Raw genomic sequence first — 25,327 nt, forward strand, 5'->3', positions numbered from 1 at the left:
GTGAATTTTGAAGTAAGAAAATCCAGGACCATGCTACTGTTGAACTACTGTTAAATTTTCGAAGTAACTTACCACATCTAGATATTCCCCATTCCAAAAGTGGAAACGTTTTTCAAATAAGTCCCAGCACTCAATTTCCTCATACTTTACTGGACTATACGCACAGCCTGTTAGATAGAGTTGCCCTAATTAATTGCCCTTAGAAAGAGTTGCCCTAATATACCTAATTGCCCTTAATATAATATATCTAATTGCCCTTAGAAAGAGTTGCCCTAATATACCTTAACATGCACTGGCTGGATGAACCTCAAGAGGCCACTGAAAATTTATCTCTTGAAACTTTTCACTAATTAAAGCTCAATAAAAGAAATAAAAACTATGTATAGGGAGAAATAGGGAGCAGAAATGTGGAAAATAAAATTGATTATTATAATCTTAAATAAAAAATACCATATTCGTAGTTTATTACTTGAGTATTTCTGATATCTCTATAGTTGAACATATCAATAAATGGCTGTGTGTAATTCTTGAAATGTAAAAGCAAGGTTGCCACTCCATTAAAATTAATCACACTATTTGACAAACAAAAAAAGTACTACAGGACGAAACAAATGATATGTGTTTTTGTGTTAGGTAAATATTTTGCTGCCTAACATAATTTATTAAGTTAATTAAATACATAGTTTATTAAATACATAGTTAATTAAATTAATTTTCTTGATATTAATATGAGGGTAGCTTGTTCTTCTTCTTTTTGCAGATTGTTTATTTGGAGACGCTAATGCACGATCTCCTCAAATTGATTCCTTAAAATTAATTTACGATTACTTTTTAATTAGTAATTAATAATCACGAATCACTAAAATGGTAATATTAATTATGTATGTTTACGTACAATTAGGGTTCCCAGTGTATTAAAGTGAAGCACTATGTAACAAGACAAAAAAAAAAACTAAACGGCCATTAGCGCGATATTGGATGTAATGTTGGATACCTAACATGCTACCTAAGACGGTACATTAATTATTAACTACTGTTTATAATTTGTTCGATATTTACAATTTAAGCTAATTGATTAACAAATAACTAACTAACTATGATTAACTATGAAAACCTATAATTGATTAAATGATTGCATAATGAAAACCTATAATTTATCAATTCATTGATTTATTAACGTTTTAAAAATTGAATGATTATATTTATTTGACGGAAAGATATTTTGAGCAATTCGCCGTAATTAACTTCCATGTCAAGACCTGACATGAATTTTATATCGCTTCATTTAATTTCCCTGATATTGAACTTCATATATTCGAACTTCGAAAAAAAAATACTTGGAAATAGGCTCTTAAAAACTAACGATTGATCATTGTTAAACGATTGATCATTGTCTGCTTTAGGAGTGTAATTATGTTTCAGTCTTTTTAATTACATCATTTGTCTGATCATTAAGAGTTGTTCTGTTTCTACATCAACAGAACCTTATTAGCAAAACAAAAAGAATAGGATTGTGACAGCTTTCTACTTAACTTAGTAACGATTTCATTCTTTTTGTTGCATTATCCACTGAATATCTGACTGGGTTTCTTGGATCTAACGTAAAATTCTCGATTTTAAGCAATTTGTATAACTATTTAGTTATTTAGCATAATTTGTTAGTGTAATTATTAATTAGTTAGTATATACTATGTATAACTACTAGTTAGTATAATTAATGACTAGTATGGCATAAACAGCTAGCACACTATTTAGCTATTTAACAAAAATTATTTATTTATTTTGCATAATTTCAGCACAAATATATTGATGAAAAAGGTATTTGATTACATTTGATTTTGTAGACTTGCAGACTCTGCCGTGTCCCTGAATTTAAAGTTGATGAAGTGGCGAGTTATCCCTAGCCTTAACCTCGAACTGCTTGAGAGAACGAAGTGTTTGCTTCTTGGTGCAGGCACCCTTGGATGCAGTGTCGCCAGAGCTCTCCAGGTTAGCACAATTATAATTAATAACATCAAACAATCTTTTCATAATCTAGTGTTCGAATTTCATAATTTAGTGTTCGATTATGTTCGAGTGTCGAATATCTTCGATATTCATTAATGTTGATATTCACCGGTGAACGTCCAAAATACCTTTTTTCTCCTTGGATTTAGTCAGTGTTGCCAGTCGTATTTTTCAATTTAATGCAAGGTTTGATAATAACAGGTTAGGCTAAGTTAGATTTGTTTTGGTTAGCTTTGGTTTTTAACCCAATTCTGATATTTATAACCAAATTTCATCGAACATAATCTAAATTTACATAATCTAACCTAACTTTAACTTTTACCATCATAACTTGTATAAGACTAAAAAAGCTGATTCGCAAAGCTAATTAAATTCAAGCAGAGAAAAAGGAATTTTGAACAATCACCGGTGATTTGTCGACATTAACCAGATTTCAGACATTCACGGTTACTTATATTTGCACGTTCATACATTTCTTTCTCTATGGAGAGGGGGTAAATTAGAGATACAGAACCGCTATACTTCACCCCCCCCCCTAATGTGCAAATATATAGCCCAAATTTGTTTCTAAAGTATTATGTTTTTATCTTACTTTGGTATATTTCATTAGGATTGAGCGCCAGAGAAACATATTAGAAGAACATTAGCTAAATCGTGTATCATAGAAGTACCTATTGTAAATATCGAAATTAAAAAAAAAAAATAATATTCTGCCAACTTTTATTTTCCTCAAACTATTTTATTTTCCTCTATATATTTTCCTGCAACTGTATCTCGGTTTAGGACACTCTCAAAATGTTCCGCTCATCTCCCTTTAACTCTTTCCTTAGCACTAATTGTGGCCCCATTCCTATCTTTGACTAGGACAAGTCTGGATTGACTACTCCCTCTCTATTTACTAACATGCCAGTACAATATTTTACTATTATGCCTTCTAGCTGCATCCTCCAGATCCTCGGCAATTTTATTCAAGGCCTCCACTTCACACCTCCTTAGTTCATACTTTAATGCTTTCTCCACTTTTTATTACATTCCTTTTGTTTTCATAAGATCTATCACTCAGATAATTCTTGTACAAGCCCCTTCTCCTCTCTCTTAAACATAAAGCTTTTTCACTAATATTCCTAGCTGCAGTCCTTACCCTCTTCCCTAAGACACTATCTGCAACTTCACAAATTGTTTTTCTAAAATTATTCCAACCACCTTTCACATTGTTAAATTTTAAACTCTAAGTTTAGTATTCAACTGTTCCTGGAAAGTTTATCCCAAATTCTCACCCTGGAGTCTACCAAAATCATAACTTCCTGGTAGGTCCGAAATTTCAGCTTTAAATTAACCCTAGATACTACTAGATGGTAATCTTTACTTTTAACATCAATTACAGCACTCCTATGCACCTTAGTATCTTGTATTGATCTGGCAAATCTTCGGTTTACTGTAACATAATCAATGAGGTTTACTGTATTACTATTACGTAAATACCATGTTAACCTATTATTCTTTACGGTTGAATGTGTATGGCTATATTGTTTGACCTATGTAATTGGATGGATAAGTAGGGCTGAGGCCTCATTCAAGTACTGATCTACATTAATTATTAAAGTAGTAAAACAGTCTTCCTTTCTCCTTCTGTCTTTATATATATATATATATATATATATATATATATATATATATATATATATATATATATATATATATATATATATATCATGAAAAGAGAAATCACCAATGCAACAGCACAAACACAAAAAAAGAAAAAAAAAGAGAGACAGAAGGAGAAAAGGAAGACTGTTTTCCTAAATTAGTGATTAATATAGATCAGCACTTGAATGAGGCCTTAACCCTATTCATCCATACAATCACATAGGTCAAACAGCATAGCCACACACAATCAACCATAAAGAATAATCCATGGACAAGCAGTCATGTTGTCAATAAGTATAAGTCGTCATTTACCAAACAATAGAAAAAATAATATAGACAAATAATTCAGAGGCAACACCCAACATAAGGGCTCATCAGGAGAATACACTGGCCTATATAGGGTTTCGCCACTCTAAATTCTCATATGTGTATATATGTATATATATATATATATATATATATAGATAGATAGATAGATATCGTTAATGTTCGATATTCATGAATGTCGACATTCACCGGTGAACGTCCGAAATATCTTTTTTTCCTTGGATTTACTCAGCATTTCTAGTTAAATTTTTCACTTTAGAACAAGGTTTGACAATGACGGGTTAGGTTAGATTACATTAGGTTTAGTTGTGTTAGGTTAGCTTAGTCTTTTAATTCGCTTCTGATATTTACAACCAAATTTAACCTAACCTGATCGAACCCAACGTAAACTTACATAACCTAACTTTAACTTTTACCATCATAGCTTGTATAAGACTGAAAAAGCTGACTCTCGAAGCTAATTGAATTCAAGGAGAGAAAAAGGAATTTCGAACATTCACCGGTGAATGTCGACATTAACAAGATTTGGGACATTCACGGTAACTTGTATATACATATGCACATTCATAATCCTTGGCTGAGTCATATTCACATCCCTCCTTGGCTGAGTACTACTATCAAAATGGGTGTAGCTGGCTGTACCCCACACGGTTGAATTCGCCATTAATTTTTTTTTTTTATAATCTATTTTTTTACAGCAAGGGTGAAATTTTTGTTGTTGAAGTGAACCGAAAAAGTTGAAGGGTTTTTCCAGGATTCCCAGGAAATTAGATATCGGCTTCTTATTTTATACCGTTTATTCGGATATGTTATCAAAGCTTTATGAAATCCAAGCTATGATAAAACCATCAAATCAATTCTGGATAACATAGCCACACAAACTGAAAAGGCTTTAATGGAGGAGACAGGATGATCCTTAGAAGTATTGAATTCCCTTAAGGTGAAACGAATTGCCTTCTTGAAAGAGAAAAATTCATTCATTCTCTACGACAACGCACCTGCCTATTATGCATTATTCATCCAGGAACTTTTAGCCAAATACAACATTCCCGTGATTCTGCAACCTCGCCTATTCCCTTGTTTTGGTCTTTGCCGACTTTCACCTCTAGAGAAAAATTGTCACTTAAAGGGAAAAAATTGAAAAGAATAGAGTCAATTGACGATATTTAACAGAGTATAGAGACAGTTCTTTGTCGTCCTACGAAAGAAATTTTAAAGTAACCTCAAAGTAGCCTCAATAAACCTCAATGTATGAAGCAACAAAAAAGGGTATGCTATCCGAAGGGGTTCTATCGTTTATTTGGTTTTCTTATCCAAGATGTACAAGTTATGGCAAAATTATCAAATCAGTTGTGAATAGTATTGCCGCATAACCTGAAAAGTTTATAATGGAGGAGATAGGATGATTCTTTAAAATATTGAATTCCCTTAATGTAAAAAGGTTTCCCTTCATGAAAATTGATTCATTCACTACGGCAACGCACCTGTGCATTGTGCCATTGTGCATTGTGCATTGTGCCATCCATGGCCCAAGAACATTTGGTCAAATACAGTATTCCTGTGATTCTGCATCTCTGCCTATTGCTCTCTTTTGGCCAACTTCCACCTCTAAATTAAAATTGTTACTGAAATGGAAAGGATTGAAAAGGAAAGACTCAGTTGACGACATCTAAGAGAATAAAGAGACAGTTCTTAGTCGCTCTTGGGAAGACAGTTTGAAGTGTAAACAATAAACCTCAATGAATGAAGCAACAAAAAGACTCAAAACACCAAGAACCCTCCTCTGTAACCAAACATCTATTAATAGACGATAGGGCTCATAGAAAACTACAGTTTTGGGTGCATGTAGTCGTCTGGGGGTGCAATTGATATGCTCATTCAGCAGGGTACTAGTTTAAGCGAGGTCTGTCGCAACAACCTAGAAATAGTGCTATTTTGAAACCACGGGCTCAGTCTTAAAACGTTCCAGTTTCATAAACTTGCTGCACGTACTCTCCATGGAGGGTTGCTCACGCATGTGTAAAATTCAAAAAAAAAGTAAAAGTCAAGAAAAAAGGTTTAGGGAAGACAGTTTTGATGAACACTTCAATAAGTGGAAACGCTGTTGCAATAAGTGTTTTCAATTAGCAGGAGACTTTTTAAATGCAAGCCTGGTCTTAAGACGTTCCAATCTCGAAAGGTTATATCTCTGCATGGAGAATCGCTCGCGTGTCTGTACAAATCAAAAAGAGGAAATGGCACTTGTACGTTCCAGTTTCATAAACTTGCTGCACGTACTCTCCATGGAGGGTTGCTCACGCATGTGTAAAATTCAAAAAAAAAGTAAAAGTCAAGAAAAAAGGTTTGGGGAAGACAGTTTTGATGAACACTTCAATAAGTGGAAACGCTGTTGCAATAAGTGTTTTCAATTAGCAGGAGACTTTTTAAATGCAAGCCTGGTCTTAAGAAGTTCCAATCTCGAAAGGTTATATCTCTGCATGGAGAATCGCTCGCGTGTCTGTACAAATCAAAAAGAGGAAATGGCACTTGTACGTTCCAGTTTCATAAACTTGCTGCACGTACTCTCCATGGAGTGCTCACGCATGTGTAAAATTAAAAAAAAAAGTAAAAGTCAAGAAAAAAGGCCTGTTTGCAGACGATACGAAGCTCCTGGAAGAAGCTAGTGCATCATCACAAATCCAAAGCGACTTGGACGCCCTGACAGAGAAGCTCGAAGAATGGCAACTTTCACCAAATTTAGCAAAATGCTCTGTAGTCCATCTTGGCCGCCAAAATCCGATGTACACATACAAAATGAAAGGTATCGACCTGACAAAATCTACCTGTGAAAAGGACCTAGGTGTAATTCTGAGCTTGGACCTCAAACCAGAAAAGCATATCGGCCTGGTTGTGCGTAAAGCGTCGAATACTCTCTGGCTACTCAGTCACTCCCTACGATACCTTGACAATCACTCAAAGATCTTAGCATACACAAGCTACGTCAGGCCACAGTTTGAATACGCCACTGTCATCTGGTCGCCATATCTCAAAAAGGATATTGACAGAATAGAACGGGTCCAGAAACGCTTTGTAAAAGGACTTCAAGGATTCAGAAACCTTCCGTATGACGAAGCTCTAAGAAGGCTCACTCTCCATAAATTTGAGACAAGAAGAACGATCTTAGACTTAAAAACCCTCTTCAAGATAGTTCATGAGAATTTTGGGAACGTAAAAGACAAGCTTGTTCAAATAACTCCCCAAAGCAACACAAGATCGCACAGTCTGCAATTGGAGCCCGTGAAGATGAAGATTGCAAGATCTAATTCTTACCAACATTCGTTCATACCCCGGGTCATCAGGATCTGGAACAAACTACCATTCCCAGTCGAAAAGATGAAATCACTGGAAGCCTTCTCCAATAGCCTAAACATAAACATACCATATCTCGAGACTTTTAACGTAGGACGACTTTAAATGGAAATCATGCCGCAGTCGATCCGCTCTTCGCCCTGCCATAACATTTTTCTTTTAAAAAGGCGTCAGTTGTATAGAAATTTTGTATTGAGAGGCGTGAGGAATAAAGTTATTTATTTATTTATTTAAGTGGAAACGCTGTTGCAATAAGTGTTTTCAATTAGCAGGAGACTTTTTAAATGCAAGCCCGGTCTTAAGACGTTCCAATCTCGAAAGGTTATATCTCTGCATGGAGAATCGCTCGCGTGTCTGTACAAATCAAAAAGAGGAAATGGCACTTGTATGATAAACGCCCTACCTAATGTTGTTCATTTATTGACATATTATAGAACCGTTTTTTTTCTTTGTTTTTTTTTCAGCTTAGCTTGGGATAAGACAAAAAGAAGTGACAGAATAGATGGAAAATTTATAATTTGGGCTAAATATTTGCACATTAGGGGGGACGTAGGTAAAGTATTTGGAAAGTGTGAAGTTAGATAAACTTCTTGCCACATAACATGCAGAATGATTGTACCTAACACTTAAGTCATGCAGACCCGCTATACTTACCCCCCCCCCCTAATATGCAAATATATATCTCAAATTTGGTTCTAAAGTATTATATTTTTATATTACTTTGGTATATTTCATTAGGATTGAGCGTCAGAGAAACATGTTAAGAGAACAATAGGTAGGGCGTATATCATACAAGTAACGGAAAAAGGATAAAAAAAATGAAAAGCTTTAATGAATCTGAATTCAAGAGATAAAAATGACACATTCCCTATATTTCAAGACGGCGTTGTACATCATACACAGCAACTGACAATAGCTGAAATGTCAATTTTCTTTTTTTTTTATGGCTTTTGTTTGTCAGAAAAAAGGAGATTAGCATCAGTACAAAATAAACATGAATATCCAGTATATTAAAAAGTTCAAGAATGGTGTCTAAGCGAATTTTTCGGAACACATTTCCAGTTTTTACCTTAAAGGGTATGTCCTGCCCATACCCATACCCTAATATGCTAATTCTATATATAGGTATGTGTCTCCTATTTCGTTATTTCGATAAACCGTGTTTAGTGACTCATTTTACAGTTTCATTTAATACAATTTTTTATTATCTAGGAGGGTGGGGGCAAATTTTTTGGTGGTTTTTAATGTGTTTTTTTAATAAAAATACCAAAAAAGATATTTTTCTGCGAAAACACTCTCTTAAAATGTATTTTTCAAAATCTATGGGGAGGGCAAATGTAAAATGTTGTAATGAACTGATTTATTTTTCAAAATCTATGGGGAGGGCAAATGTAAAATGTTGTGATGAACTGATTTATTCAAAAGAAAATAATTTTGGCCCTTGAACACTAGATAAATTGTTTCAAAATTCTTCGCTAGGTTCATACTGAAGTAATATTTGAATAAACTGAAATAAACATATGAACTGAAACATATAAGCGGAAAGACCAAAAGAAACAGATAGGTCTGAATATTTCTTCAACCAGAACGTTCTTTGAATTTTACAACTACCGTTATTGATTAAAGTTAAAAGCAAAAACAACAATTGGATTTTAAATGAATAATTTTCGTTTATTTGCTCAGGGCTGTAAATGTAAAAAGACACGAGAAACAATCAATACTATTACAAATAAACAAAATATGGCAATGAATTACGCTAGCAACAACACTAATATAACATATTTTTTCAAAATCTTTCGGGTATAATTTTACAGCTTTCTAATTTTTGTCCATTAGGGTTTTATTAATTAGGGTAGTTAGGTAATAAGGTCATATGATAGCTACCCTGATTTTACAGCTTTCTCTATCCTAAGGAAAAAAGGAATACAAGCTCAATAAAAATCAAAGAAAAAATGTAACGCTCTATTTTTGAATGAATTATTTTTGCTTTACCTTTCTGTTTTTTGCTTTGATGAAATGAAAAAACAAAACAAAAACAAAATAACAGAATTTTCTGTCATTTAAAGGGAATCTTTTGTCCTTACTTCTAAATGTTACTCCTGTTAAGCTACTCGATGGGTTTTTATTTTGAATTATTAGTATATTTTTTTATATTTATGTATTTGTATATTTTTATGGAATAAAAATATTCTATTCAGAAATATTTTTATTCAGATTTGAATATTTTTATTGGTCTTGGCCATGACAGTGGCCAGGTATGGCTCTAAAAGAGGGTGCTTTGAGTGATTAACGGCTGTAAAAAAATAACAAAATTTTCTTTTATTTAAAGGGCATCTTTTGTCCTTACTTCTAAATGTTACTCCCGTTAATCAACTCGATGGGTTTCTGTTTTGAATTATTAGTATATTTTTATATTTTTGTATTCATATATTTTTACAGAATAAAAATATTCTATTCAGCAATATTTTTATTCAGATTTGAATATTTTCATTGGTCTTTGCCATGAGAGTGGCCAGGTATGGTTCTAAAAGAGGATGTTCTAAGTGATTAACGGCTGTAAAAAAAAAAAAAAAAAAAGAAAGAATTTTCTTTTATTTAAAGGGCATCTTTTGTGCTTAATTCGAAATGTTACTCCTGTTAATCTACTCGATGGGTTTCTGTTTTGAATTATTAGTATATTTTTATATTTTTGTATTCATACATTTTTATAGAATAAAAATAATCTATTCAGAAATATATTTATTCAGATTTGAATATTTTTATCGGTCTTGGCCATGACAGTGGCCAGGTATGGCTCGAAAAGAGGGTGCTTTGAGTGATTAACGGCTGTAAAAAAATAAATAAATAACATAATTTTTCTTTATTTAAAGGATATCTTTTGTCCTTACTTCGAAATGTTACTCCTGTTAATCTACTCGATGGGTTTCTGTTTTGAATTATTAGTATATTTTTATATTTTTGTATTCATGTATTTTTATAGAATAAAAATATTCTGTTCAGAAATATTTTATTCAGATTTGAATATTTTTTTCGGTCTTGGCCATGACAGTGGCCAGGTATGGCTCTAAAAAAGGGTTCTTTGATGATTAAGGGCTGTAAAAAAAATAAATAATAGGATTTTCCTTTATTTAAAGGGTATCTTTTGTCCTTACTTCGAAATGTTACTCCTGTTAATCTACTCCATGGGTTTCTGTTTTGAATTATTAGTATATTTTTATATTTTGTATTCATATATTTTTTTAGAATAATAATATTCTATTCAGAAATATTTTTATTCAGATTTGAATATTTTTATCGGTCTTGGCCATGACAGTGGCCAGGTATGGCTCTAAAAGAGGGTGCTTCAAGTGATTAACGGCTGTAAAAAAAAAAAAAAAGTGAGAATAGAGCATGTCATGTCATTCATCCTGCTAATCTACTCAATTAGTTTCTGTTATGTTGTACTTTAATAAACTTATTTATGTGTCTTATAGGCTTGGGGGTTCAAAAATATAGTCTTTGTAGACAGTGGTAAAGTTTCTTACTCTAACCCCGTGAGGCAATCATTATTCAAGTTCAAGGACTGCGAAGAACAAAAATTCAAAGCTTTGGCTGCAGCTGATGCAATGAAGGAGATTTTTCCTGGAACTGTGAGCTTTTTTCCTTCTGTTACTTTCCAATGCCATACGAAATTATAGATAAGCTTATTATAAATAATTCCTTAGACACCAATGTTTTTACGTTTATATAAGTTTTACATTATAAACGTTTTTACATTTTATGTTACAAACGTTTTTGCATAAAAAAGATTTTCCATTTACAATGAAAATGGACTATTTCAAGAAACGGTTAAATTTTTTTAAAAAGACACTGATTCAAAAAAACTAAAAAAAAACTTTTTTTTTAAAGAACAATAAAATTCTTTTTGCATCACCCTTGAAAGCATCTATAGAGAAAAAAAAAAAAAAAAAACTGACATGGTAATAACTATTCTGTGTAACCCACAATATTGAATGCAACTCAACTCTTTATTTCCAAAAAAAAAAAAAATCACAAACATTGCTCAGTCAGTTTCAAATAGGCCGTGGCAAAATTTCTACGCAGAAAGCGGTGCGAATTGACAAAAATATTGAGGGTACGAAATGTGTAGTTCTATCCCACTTTCTCGGCCTATAATGAGAGAAAGGTTGAGATGTCTAGGGCACGTTCTGCAGAAGGATGACAGATTGCCGAATATAGTCCCTTTCGGCCAACTCTCTAGGGCTAAACGGAGATCAGATCGTCCGCGGTTGGGGTGGGAGGATGTCATAAATAAAATTCAAGGGAAATGAGAACTTCCTGGGAGGGTATAAAGAGGGAGGCTTTTAATAGATTGGGATGGAGGAGAAGTGTGCGCAGCTCTGCTGGCCTCAGGTAGATTGGTGCTGTGGTGAGTTGTTGTTGTTAGTAGTAGTAGTAGTATTTATGATTGTTAAAAATAGATTTGAACTTGAACCTGTTCATTAGAGCACAATTTCATTTATTTGATATGAGGTTCGGTATTTTTTTTTTCGTTTTTGTTCTGCTTCCTATTGGCTGTATAAGACAGCGTTTTACTTCAAGCCACTTTAATTTCGTGTTTCGTCTTTTACATTTTATTGTTTGTATTTTCTGTTGAGTGCAGTTGTACTTACTGCATAACAAGTTATTCAAGAAATAATAATAATGAAAAAAAAATTCAAGTGTATCCACTATTGGGGGAGAGGATCACTGTTAAGTGAAGAATAATTGTCATTTGAAACTGTCATTGAAGCAGGAATATAAATTGTTATTTTGATTAATCTTAATGATAAAGATTTTGCGAAAACAAATTTGTGGGAATTTGAAAAAATAGTATAAATCCCCACCAAAAGGGTGTTGGATGGATATGGGAATTGCACCATTAGAATCACCACTACCAAAAACCTCATTTAAGGGTATTACATTCCCCTATCTTGAGCAACAAAGAAATTCACTTTTTCAATCATTTCAATCACTTACTCAATCATGTGACTCCTTTCAGTTTTCTTTAGTTTTTAGTTTTCTTTAGTTTAGTTTTCTCCTTTTAGTTTCCTTTTTGTTTTCTTTTTTTTGTAGAACTAATCCTTATTAGTTGCTATCATGATATTATCATTGTTGTCTGGTCTTTTCTTGAATGTACACGGATTTTATGAGTGTTGGCTTTTTATTATATATAATTTTTATTATTTAATTGGGCTAGTGATCGGTCGTTAGCGTTCTGCGTCGAATACCGCAACAATGATGACAAAAAAATTAATAAAAATATCCTGGCTGATGTGTTCTTAAAACTGATACAAAATAGAAATTTAACACTGAACAGAATCATAATTTAGTTCTACTCAATGGCGTATTCATGATCCTTATTGGGGGTGGGGCACATTAAAAATTGAAAATGTATCAAAATGTGTATATATGCAATTTCGCTACTTTTTACGAGTCGGAATTTTTTCAAAGGAGGAGGTCGAGCCGGATACACCCCCTCTCCCTTCCCCCTGGGAACTGGCCCCAGTTTATACCTGTATTTTATTACATGCATTTTGTTGGGGATTTTTAACTAATATAATGAGGGGTAGTTTTTTCTGTATATGGGTATGATATAATATTGAATATGAACTAACATCTCCGCAAGACTTAGTCAGAAGTATCAGTTAATGTCTTAGAAATTCTCTCATTGCGCAAGCGTAATATTTTTATAATGAAGGTAGGGTAGGTGTTGGTTTTAAGTGGAATCCAGTGCTAAGGGGGTTGTGTTCTATCTCTGGTTATGTACATTTTTTCATTTATTTTTCGCTAAGGAACATAGAAACGGCTATGGAAGAAACTGGTTTCAAATGGTAATGTGAAACTCTCATGGACTTACCTTAGGTAGGTGACTTGATGGTAGTACATAAAAGTATTTGTGAACTAGCAAAAATAACTAGTTGCAAATTGAATGGATGCTTTTAGATATTGACTAATCAGGGTGCAAAATAGGTTTGAAAATTAATGTTAAGACTAAGACTCTTTTACTAAGGAGAATCGAGGATGAAGAGATGATTTTGGGTAATGAGAAGATAAATAAATAAAGATAAATATATAATAAATAAGAATATAGATAAATAAATAAAGTGGACTTCACTTGCTTAGACAGCATTATTGAGTTGGATAATGGATGGATTGAAAATTTAGAAAGGAGAATAGTCAAGGCGTTGGATGTTTTTCACTATTGAAAAAAATTAGCAGAATTGGGATATGAGTTTGTGAGCTGAGATTAGAATATTGGAAGCTACAGTAATGAAAGTGGTCAAGTATGGTTTCGAAATATATGGTGCTTCGGAAGATGGAGGAAGATCGGTTATATTTTTTCCAGAGGAATTACCTACGGATAGTTTTGGGGTACCCATTTGACTGACCAAATTTCAAATATAAAGCTGTACAAAAAGTATGGTTCTCTGCTGGTTTCTAGGGCTATAGTGAGAAAAAGGTTCAGATGGCTAGAACATGTTCTGACAGATTTTGCGATGAAAGGATGACAGATAGTCAAAGATCGGTATTTTCATGACAGTGGCCAAGTATATCTCTGAAAATGAGCGCTGGACAAAGGTTGAAGAGGACTTGGAATTTTCCAGGGATATTTTTAGAATTTTTCTTTACTGACTGTATATCACACAATAAGCTATGCGATTAAAATTGTTCGGTTCAACTTTCTAGGCCTAAAATGAAATAGAGGTTAAGATGACTAACCACATTTTATATATGACGGATTATATATTGTTAGAAAGCGTTCTTTTGAGCCGCTCATCTTGGGTCACAGGAAAAGCAGGCCATCCTCGAATAAGATGGGAACAGGTCATAAGAAATTATTTAAAGTCGTAAAGAAATCGGAATTTAATAGCCAGGAATCCAGAGCAAAAGTGAGTCCGTTGGTTTTCATTTAAAATAAAGCTGTAATCAATCCTAATTGGAGAAAAAAACAAGACAGATAGTCTGAGTGAGAGGCACAGCTGGTATAAGCGTTTTTCAGGAATGTATTAAAATAATGTCATTTTCACTTGTTGACATATATTTATTTATTTTATTTCATTTTCTTTATTTCCCTCAAAAAATGAGGAGTGGGCTACAATATAATATAAAGAAAAGACAAATCTTTTAGTCTATCATCCATCCAGCTTTGAAGATATTGCTATTGACTAGGAGCTTGTGCAGGTGTGTTGCCCTCAGGTGGCTGGGTCCTGCAATAACCTGATTCTAGTATTGCGTGCAGTGTTTCTTTTTGGTTTTGGGATCGATTTGTCCCCTGTGGAAAGAGCAGGGTGGAAGGCTTCATCAATTATTTTCCCAAGTAGGCCTATATCTACTTGAAGGAGATACTGTCCTCTAGAATAAAAAGTGGAAATTAAGAGCTAGAGTTGGTACAGAGCTAGAGTAGAGCGTTTCTATGGTTGGAGCCTTTCTATGGGCTAATCTGACCTCTGTGTGAGACGTTTTCGAATCTCTTATAGTAGCCAATTTGCTACACGGGCTTCCAATTTGTACAGCTTACAACACGGGTAACCAATATTCTACGCAAATTCATTCAACAAAGCTTGATCAACAGCTGAAGAATTGATTTCGGGGATCCATGCTCAAGAAAAGGGTCTGTTTTGTTTCTTAACTATTATTTAGGATCATATTTTTTAATTTTTACGTTCTTTAGCAAAGGAATAAGTCGTAATTTCAAAGGTTTTTCAAGTTACTTTCAACATTTTTTTTTTGCCTTAGGATTTATTCCGTTTTATTATTCTACCACGTTATTTCGATGTAATTTATAAGTGAATCTTCTATCGCACTATGACGTGCAATGATATACCCAAGTTTTTATGTTCTTCAGCGTATTATGAACGATCATTGGAACGATTTTGAACGTTTTTTGAACGATCATTGGGGATTTTGAACGATGTTTCGCAGCATGACTGACGTTTATAACTAAAGTTCTTCTGTGTAATTTCAACGTTCTTACATAATAACCGTTAGGCAGTTTTAATCTTCCTAAACTTATTATCAATGTTGTTTCGAAAATCAATGCGCTGATTATCGTAACGTTATACATCGTTTATAACGTATTATCTACCGCTATCTTAACGCTCTTCCCTTTTTCAACATTTTTCTGTTCTTCAATTTACTAAAATATATCCCACTCAAGAATTTATTTTTCCTAAAAATATGGATGACCGGAAAAGCTAATTATTTTACATATTTCCTGAAAATCTAAGGAAGAAAAAACACTAATCTGAAAAAACAATTGAATATAAAATTTATGTTAGTACCAAGATTAAAATACCATAATCCAGAAAAATCGACAATCTTGAAGAAGCTTTTTTTGAAATCATTGCTCTAGAATATAAAATTAGAAATAATTTAATGATTTTTGATTTGTAAGTAAGAGTTCTCATTACAAGACCTTAGAGGAAGTTAGAAACCATTGCTTTTTTTTAGAGAGAGAGAGAAATAATTTATTACCCAAAATAACGGTTACATAATCTTTCAACAATCAGGGAAACCCATTGGGTTGTATATGATGGTTGTTTCTATTCTTATAATCTACTAAAATAAATATTCACATATCACCATAAATGAAAATCACAGCAAAAAAAATAGACTTAAATCATTAACAACTTCCCAGAAGGTAACGTTTTAAACCACTCTGGAACTTGGTAACATCATCTGTCATATTTATACCCTCCGGGAAAATTCCACAGCTATGGTCGTGCGAAACACGGAAATAGAGATCCTCGTTGAGTACTCCAAGCCTCAGACACTATCCCTGAAGAATGCCTAGTTTCATAATAATGATAAAACGAATTAGACTTAAAAATTTCCCAAAAGCACTCCGGTGAATAACGATCCAAATATTGATAAACAGAAATACTTTGTTAATAATCTCTTAACTTAAAAATGTTTAAAATTTTCATTTTAGTGAAGCAACTCAAAGTCCTATTTTGAAATCTCACATAATATTCTAAGACAGGAACAATTTTATTTTGTAAATTTGAACTCTTTTAAAACTTGACACGAAAGATCTAGTCCAAAGCAAACAACATAACACAAATACGGATTGATAAAATAATGATAGAGGATCATCTATCTTCTTGCCACTTCTGCTTCACAGTGTAATATCCAACTCAAAATGTAATCAAGATTGAAACCTGAATATTTAATAATAAAAGCTTGATTTAAAAATACACTATTCAGACAAATTTTAATTTTTAAATAATGGGAGTACCGATTCTGCAAAAAGTCATGAAATATGTCTTTAAAACATTAGCAGATAAATAGCTAAGTCTCATAAGACTTGCCAGTTCATTTATGGCCATCATTAGCCTTTTCAATCAAAAGATTTTTGCAAGGTCCGTGATTTCCAGCGTGGGGTGCAGGGCCACCGATAGGGCATGACAATAATTTGGTGGGCCATGGACAGGTTAGTGTCTATTAGGTTATATTAGCGTCTATTATCCAAATGTTAGTTTTTAAACTTTTTCTAGGAGTCAAAGGGGGTTGTTTTAGAAATACCGATGCCTGGCCATGCTCTATCACCTGAAACTGAAAATGAAGTGAAGGAAGTAGTCAAAACCTTGGAATCTTTAATTGATGAAACTGATGTGGTCTTTCTTCTATTAGACTCGAGAGAAGCTAGATGGCTTCCAACTTTGTTAGGCGCTGCCAAAAAGAAGGTAAAACTGAAAAATTTATTTAGTTTATAATAATTATTAAATACATTAGATTTATAAAAAAAACACTATTTTATTAATTAAATGTGTAATTACGTAATCATTTATTTGAAAATCCTTTGTACAAAAAAGGAAAAAGACTAAAGAAAGCAGAACTCTAAGGATATATAGAAAAGGGCTCTATGTATTATTACAATTATTGTATATATAGTTTTTTTTAGGAAAGCACTACATATGGAAGTTGTTGAAGAAACTTTGGAGGGGGCTCATTAGATTGGAAACAAAATTTTCAGTGGCTTTCTAAGAGTTAGAAGTAATTGGAGGGTAAGTCATCCTCCCTTCCCCCCCCACGCAACTTATTTCACCCAAGACATCCGGTAAAAGTTTTGGGATAGCCATTTTGTTCAGTATAGTTGAAATGTCCAATAAGTATGGCTCTGGAGATGACAAGGCCCTACACGGTCCTTAGAACAAGAGCTATAAGGCTTGCAATTCACCCATCGCATACTTAGGGTTTTTATCAAAGGCGACGATCTAGCATTGCCTATAGTAAAGAGCCATAAGGCTTCAATGTATTCTTGTTTTTTTTTGTATATTTTGTTCCCAGAGCCACTTTATATGGAAGGGTTAGGCGTATGAACTTTGCAGGGGATTCATTTGATTGGAAATTGAAAGTTCTAGTGCCCATTGTATAAGTCAAAATTGATTTGAAGGCAACCAGCCTCCCTCTCACGCCCTTTTTTCCCAAAAACTTCTGATCAAAATTTTGAGATTGCCATTTTGTTCGATATATTCCAAAAGCTGAACAGCTATGCCTCCGGATTGGATCTAACCCCCACAGCCGCTGGGGCAAGGGGTGCAAGTTATACACGTTCTCTGTTGTTAACATATGAAGTTTTTTTATTGGGGAAAGGAGGCATGTTTGAACCTGTGTCTACAGAATTGCTTTGGGTACTTAGATGAAACTTCAAAGAAATATTGAGATAGATGTCGAATACTATCAAAACACACTATGTGCATGCTGGTTTTCGTAATGGAATATCAGCAATATCTAAGGAACGACTGAGGGCATTAAGTTGAAGCTTTTGGGTTTTTGCACTGCCGGTTTGGACCTTAAGGGTCTAGTGTTGCCTTACTTACTTACTTTTTGGGTTTTTGAGGAGGTTTTGAAGATTCATATGGGGACAACCTGTTCCCCCGCTCTTTGTAGATGCCCCCGCTACTCAACACTGACCGAAATTTAAGAAGTCATTTTGTTCAAAATAGTCAAAAGGTGTAATAAATATGTATCCATATCCGGGGATACCCCCTCGCGGCTCCGGGACCGCGACAAGAGATTGTCGAGAAATTAAGGATTGTTGAGGGATATGTCAAGCTAAATCAAAAGACACAATCTGCATCCAGTTTATCAAAAGGCTTATCTGCAAGATCTTAAGAACGGCATGGGGTATTAAGTTGAAACTTCTAGGGCATGTTTAAAAGTGGTTGTAGGGCAACCAGCCCCCTCCAATGTGCTTTATAGCTGCCTTCCCCCCATAGACATCCGCTAAAAATTTTGAAGTAGCCACCATATTCAAAATAATCCAGACGTCAAATACCTAAGCCCTCGGTGTTGAAAGACATGATAGCCTCAACCAAAAGACAGTGTGTGAATCCAAGTTATCAAAAAGGTGAATATTCATTATATTAGGAACGACTAAGGGTATTAACTTTCAGGGCCACTAGTACTGCAACTACTACTGTGACTGTAACTGCGACAACTTGTGACAGCTACTGTAACTACCTGTGACTGTAACTAAGATGAATTGTGAAGGTGACTACTTGTGATAGTGACTACTTGTGAAATTGACTACTACTACGTATACTTGTGACTGCTTTTATAAATTTTGAGGGGAATATTGAATTACATTGAACAAACTATTTACATTCGGGTTGTGAAAAGGACCAATCAGCAATATCTCACGGACGGTAAAGGGTGTTCTGAAACGTTTAGGACATGTCCAATGGGATGCTCGTACGAGATGGCAGGGTGGCCAGCTTTTCCCCCACTTGCCTTATTTAGGTACCTCCACCCAAACATCGCCTAAAATTTAAGAAAAAAATGATCAAAATAGTCAAAAGGCCCAAAAAATATGCCTTCCGGGATCCAAAGAACCCAGTGCAAGGGCTGCTAATTACCCAACTTGCAAATTGTTTACTTACAGGATTGATCATTTGTAAAGGGGGATTGTTCGATCCTGGGTACATCCAAAAAGCTAAGGGCGTTAAGATAAAACTTGAGGAACAAAAATTTTAACAACCAGGAGTTTGGCTACTGCCCCCTTCCCCTAATCGTGAGAGTTTTAAAGCCTATTGCGTCATTTACACTTTACTAAAATCAAAATATGTTATAAACATTTTTACATTTGTGTCACTGTAAAATAAAAATAAAACACAGTCGAATAAAATCTTGAATTGTGAGATTTCCAGGATTAATGTAAGTGTATTTTAAGTGTTCAGTTTATTTTCATTAGTTCTTTCCGGTTATCTTAATTATTATTTATTTTTTTTTTTTTTTTTTTTTTTTTTTTTTTTTTTGTCGTCGATGTTTTGAAAAGCTGATGCTGGGAAGGAAAACTCTCCTATACTTAGAATATGCCGATGATTTAAGCATCCTAGGTGAAAATGTTATAAAAATAAATAAATCTTTAGAGATTGTGTGAGTTCAGGGTACAAGAATAGGTTTGAAAATTAATATTACGAAGACTAAGGCACTAAGACTAACAATAAGTGAAGTTGAAGAAGTGATGTTAGGTAACAAGAAGATCATGTGGACAGCTTCGCCTGCCTTGGTAGTATTATTAGTGAGATGGTGGGCACAGTTAAGATGTTAAAAGTACTATAGCCAAGGCCCAGGATGTTTTTTCGCAGTTGAAATAATTTGGAAGAATAGGAAGATAAGTCTGAGAACCGAGCTTAGAATATAGGAAACTACAAAGATGATAGTGGTAAAGTATGGTTCTGAAGTGTGGGTGCTCTGAAAAATGGAGGAGGATTTGCTAGATGTTTTCCAGAGATATTGCCTACGGATTATTTTTGGTACTCGACTTACTGACTGTATCTTAAACAGTAAGCTGTACAAAAAATGTGGTTCAATTCTGCTTTCTAGGCTATAATGTGAGAAAGGTTGAGATAGCTAGGACACGTCTTGTCGATGAAGGATGACCTTGTTAAAGATCGTTTAAACGTCTAGGGCCAGACGGAAAGCAGGTCTAAAAATGGGAACTTCTTGGTAACCTATAAAGAGAGAGGCATTGGATAGATCGGGAAAGAGAAAAAGCGTGCGCATCTGTGTTGGCCTCAGGTGGCTTTGTGCTCCAGTGAGTTGTTAGTAGTAGTAGTAAAAGATACTTTTCAGTATTGTTTGTAGTTTTCAAAAGCGAAATACATTTAATTTTTTTTTATAACGTCGAAAAAATCAGACATTGTTTATTTCGGAAATGATTATCATCACATATTAAACTTTCTACATTCATTTGTTCTTTTTATTATTCTTGGTTATTATGGTGATTTTTTTTTTCTTAATCTTATGAGAAATGTATACATGTTGCTCGAAATAGTAATTGTTTTCAGTAAAGCACATATTGAGTTCTGGTCTAGAAGGTACAGGGGGCGTTAGCCCTACTCCTTATTGTAGTAGTTTCTGCTCGATTTTGGTTTATCTTGGTTACTTTTTGTAATTTCTGTTCATTTTGGGCATCATTGATTTATTGATATTGATTAATGGTTGTTTAAAATATTATTAAATACACGAAATACTATTGAAATAGACGCTTGAAATATTATTTGAATTTATTTCTCCTAGTCTTTGGTTTAATGTAGTTCTTTACTTTTATTTTTAAAAATAATTTTGTCAAAATAAGTTTTTTTTCTAATTGACTCTTAAAAACACTATAAGTAGTCGGTTAAATTACGTTGGTTATTTACATATGTGGGCTAATAGGACTTGCTCTGTATGTTTTATAGAGGTGCTGGTGGGGAACAAGGTAAGCTACCTGTTTAACTGGCTTGAACCTTTTGAACCTGAGAGGAGAGTTTCTTTTGCTAGATTACGATACAACTGGGACTTTTTAAATACAACTTTGTACTTTTGACACGGACTTCCGTAGCATAAAGAAATTTCGGATTTTCAAAGAACACAATTTCGGACTTTCAAAGAATACAACTTCAGGGTTTCCGAGAATAAAGCTTTGAAATTTTTTGAATTAAATTTGGATTTTGGAGGGAAACACAGCTTCAGACTTTCAAATGACATTGCTTCAGACTTTCAAAGAATACAACTTCAGGCTTTCCAATAATAAAACTTTTGAATTTTTTGCACTAAATTCGGATTTTTGGAGGGAAACACAGCTTCAGACTTTCAAATGACATTGCTTCAGCCTTTCAAAGAATACAACTTCAGGCTTTCCAATAATAAAACTTTTGAATTTTTTGCACACGGATTTTTGGAGGGAAACACAGCTTCAGACTTTCAAATGACATTGCTTCACACTTTCAAAGAATACAACTTCAGGCTTTTCAATAAAAACCTTTTGAATTTTTTGCATTAAATTCAGATTTTTGGAGGGAAACACCAAATGACATTGCTTCAGACTTTCAAAGAATACAACTTCAGGCTTTCCAATAATAAAACTTTTGAATTTTTTGCATACGGATTTTTGGAGGGAAACACAGCTTCAGACTTTCAAATGACATTGCTTCAGACTTTCAAAGAATACAACTTCAGGCTTTCCAATAAAAACCTTTTGAATTTTTTGCATTAAATTCAGATTTTTGGAGGGAAACACAGCTTCAGACTTTCAAATGACATTGCTTCAGACTTTCAAAGAATACAACTTCAGGCTTTCCAATAATAAAACTTTTGAATTTTTTGCATACGGATTTTTGGAGGGAAACACAGCTTCAGACTTTCAAATGACATTGCTTCAGACTTTCGAAGAATACAACTTCAGGCTTTCCAATAAAAAACCTTTTGAATTTTTTGTATTAAATTCAGATTTTTGGAGGGAAACACAGCTTCAGACTTTCAAATGACGTTGCTTCAGACTTTCAAAGAATACAACTTCAGGCTTTCCAATAATAAAACTTTTGAATTTTTTGCATACGGATTTTTGGAGGGAAACACAGCTTCAGACTTTCAAATGTCATTGCTTCAGACTTTCAAAGAATACAACTTCAGGCTTCCAATAATAAAACTTTTGAATTTTTTGCATACGGATTTTTGGAGGGAAACACAGCTTCAGACTTTCAAATGACATTGCTTCAGACTTTCGAAGAATACAACTTCAGGCTTTCCAATAAAAAACCTTTTGAATTTTTTGCATTAAATTCAGATTTTTGGAGGGAAACACAGCTTCAGACTTTCAAATGACGTTGCTTCAGACTTTCAAAGAATACAACTTCAGGCTTTCCAATAATAAAACTTTTGAATTTTTTGCATACGGATTTTTGGAGGGAAACACAGCTTCAGACTTTCAAATGACATTGCTTCAGACTTTCAAAGAATTCAACTTCAGTATTTCCAATAATAAAACTTCTGAATTTTTTGCAGTAAATTTGGGTTTTTGGAGGGAAACACAGCTTCAGACTTTGAAATGATATTGCTTCAAACTTTCAAAGAATACAACTTAGGCCGTTTCAACATTAAAGTCAGACTTTTGGAGTGTAAATCAATTTTGGACTTGGAAAAGATTCAACTTCGGGCCTTTTGGCATTAAATTCAATTCCAAGCCTTGCATACTCTGATAGTACTAATGTGAAAATCGTTTTGATGCGCTAAAAACCGGTGTTAAGGAAGAACAATGGCCGTGATTCCATAATCTTGGTCTCTAGACTTTGCATTAGGAACTCCATTGTTGGACACTGAAATGGAATAGACAGCATCTTGAGGGGTACCCTCCTCAGGCCCCATAAGAATACCAGGAGGTTCGATAGAAGGTAGGTGGTACGTACACTTGAAGGTTGGCATCTTTGGACAGTGAATGAAGTGCTTAGACAACTTTAAGACGAGAATACATATTTTGGCTATCTCTTACAAGAAATAATGACCCTGTGTTTTGCTGCATGTGGTGGTATAGTGGTAGTGAAGCAAAGAGTCAAACGCTTTACGCATGTCTTGACCAGTGATCACGAGAATTGTTCCAGCATTAACTAATAGCATCGCTGTTAATATAAAAATTAATTAATTCCTATGAGTTAAGCCTGTATTTTAGTCTCAACTCTTTTGTGAGGATTTCCCCCTCCGCTTGAACACAAAAGATGAAGTTGCATTGCTCTCTATCCTTCCCGTGAAAACTCGATTCACTGCTCATGAGACAGCAGAATTACTAAAGTTATAAGTCTATATGCTGTAGATTATAGACATAGACAGATAGAATATTGATAGTTTATAGATTACTTATTAATGGTAAGAAAAGCCTAAACAGAGGGAGAGAAAAATGGCTAGCCCATAATCTACGAGTGAATCAATCATGTCTATTCAACAAGTTCTATTGAAGGGTCACCATGTAGTTGAGTTTCTTTTGATCTCCGTTTTATCACCGTTATCACTTTTTTAATTTGTTGATTGCTGATTAACATAATCAAAGATCTTTAATTAAAACTTATTATAATTTACACAGAGAAAAGACCCCCCCCCTTTTTTTCTGCCAGTATTTGAATTTGTTATTCATCTTCGCATCTAAAAGTGCAATACTTGGAAATTTCATTCAAAATATATATTCATTATATTTTTGATATTCAGTATCTATTATATTTTATATATTTTTTATATTTCATTATATATTTTGAATATTCATTCAAAATATAACTTTAACCCGGAAAGAATGTATTTTCTCTATTTTTACTTTTTACCGACGGAAAAATTGTTAAATATAGGACTCGAATCTACGATAAATTGTTGATCAGGGTGATTAATTATTAAGATAGGTAAGTAGGTAGGTATGCGTTTATTTCATCAAATAAAAATTACTAAAATTGCACTTACAATCAATAATATACTGCTCAATTTAGGGACCTAAAATGTCCCTGTTCAGCAGCAAAACTATAACAAATAAATGATAACTATTAATTCAAAATCAAAGAAATACGCAAAAAAAAAAAAAAAAAAAAAAAAGAAAAAAAAAAAAAAAAAAAAAAAAAAAAAAAAAAAAAAAAAAAAAGACGAAACACTATACAATCTCTAAACAGCCATCTCTCATCATAAAAAAAGAAAAAAAAAGGGATAAAAATTTAAACAATATAATTTATAATTTATTCAAAAAATAATTTTTTATTCTTACTTTAAATAACGTAAGATTTTCAGAACACCTAACACTCTCTGGAATTGAGTTCCAAATAACAACACCTACATGTTTAATCATAAACCCAGATCGCGTTGTATGCCTGATTTCACTAGTCAGCTGATCAGAGCTCCTAGTAGAATAATCGTGATAATTTGAATTATATCGATAAAAATTTCTAAAATATTGAGGAGACAATCCATTTAAAACCTGGTATACAAAAATTAAAATCTGTTGAGATTTAATAAAATCAATATTCAAAATATCTAAATCTCTAAAACTATCTCTAATACTACCACACGCAAGATAATCACCCAAGCTTCTAATTGCCTTATTCTGCATAATCTGGACCCTTTTTACATGACTAGAAAAATTGCTTGCATACAATGAACAACCATACACTAAATAAGGATGGACAATTGAATAATAAATTGCTTTCAGGACATGTAGAGGAAAAAAATTATGAAATCTTCTTAAAATACCGACTCCGCGAGCCAATTTTGAAGATAAAACTTTGCAATGATGAATCCAACTAAAATTTACATCAAAATAAAATCCTAGATATCTACATTGAAAAACCTGACTAATGGAAACACCTTGTAAAAGAATACTATGACAATTATTTACAACTTTACCAATACGACTAAATATCATATAATTAGTCTTCTCAGTATTCACTGCAAGAAAACTATGCTTTGTGAACTGAGACAAATTCTCCAAAGCTACATTAGTTATCTCTATAAGATCTTCGACAGATTCCGCAATCACTGTAAGCGCTGTGTCATCTGCGAATGATGTAACTACGGCACCAGGAATGTAAAAACGCATTGTATCCACGTATATAAGAAACAGTAAAGGTCCTAATACCGAACCTTGGGGCACTCCACAATTCACATTGAAGGGTTTCCCTACCACATCATCTATCATAACTTTGATGGACCTACAATGCAAGTAAGACCTAAACCAATCCAAACA

At 33.5% G+C, this 25,327-nt stretch overlaps 1 protein-coding gene across 5 annotated transcripts in view; it reads left to right on the top strand.

Annotated features, from left to right (window-relative positions):
• Nucleotides 1-25,327, top strand: part of LOC136041046 (ubiquitin-like modifier-activating enzyme ATG7) — a 567,744-nt gene that overhangs the window by 32,199 nt on the left and 510,218 nt on the right. For all 5 annotated transcript variants that reach the window (XM_065725583.1, XM_065725580.1, XM_065725579.1 and 2 more), the window contains exons 6-8: nt 1,845-1,989; nt 10,803-10,958; nt 16,848-17,036. In XM_065725583.1, coding sequence (XP_065581655.1) covers nt 1,845-1,989; nt 10,803-10,958; nt 16,848-17,036 — 490 coding nt within the window. The remainder of the gene's footprint in view (nt 1-1,844; nt 1,990-10,802; nt 10,959-16,847; nt 17,037-25,327) is intronic.

This window comes from Artemia franciscana, chromosome 21, assembly GCF_032884065.1.
Source record: "Artemia franciscana chromosome 21, ASM3288406v1, whole genome shotgun sequence".
Lineage (NCBI taxonomy): Eukaryota > Metazoa > Arthropoda > Branchiopoda > Anostraca > Artemiidae > Artemia > Artemia franciscana.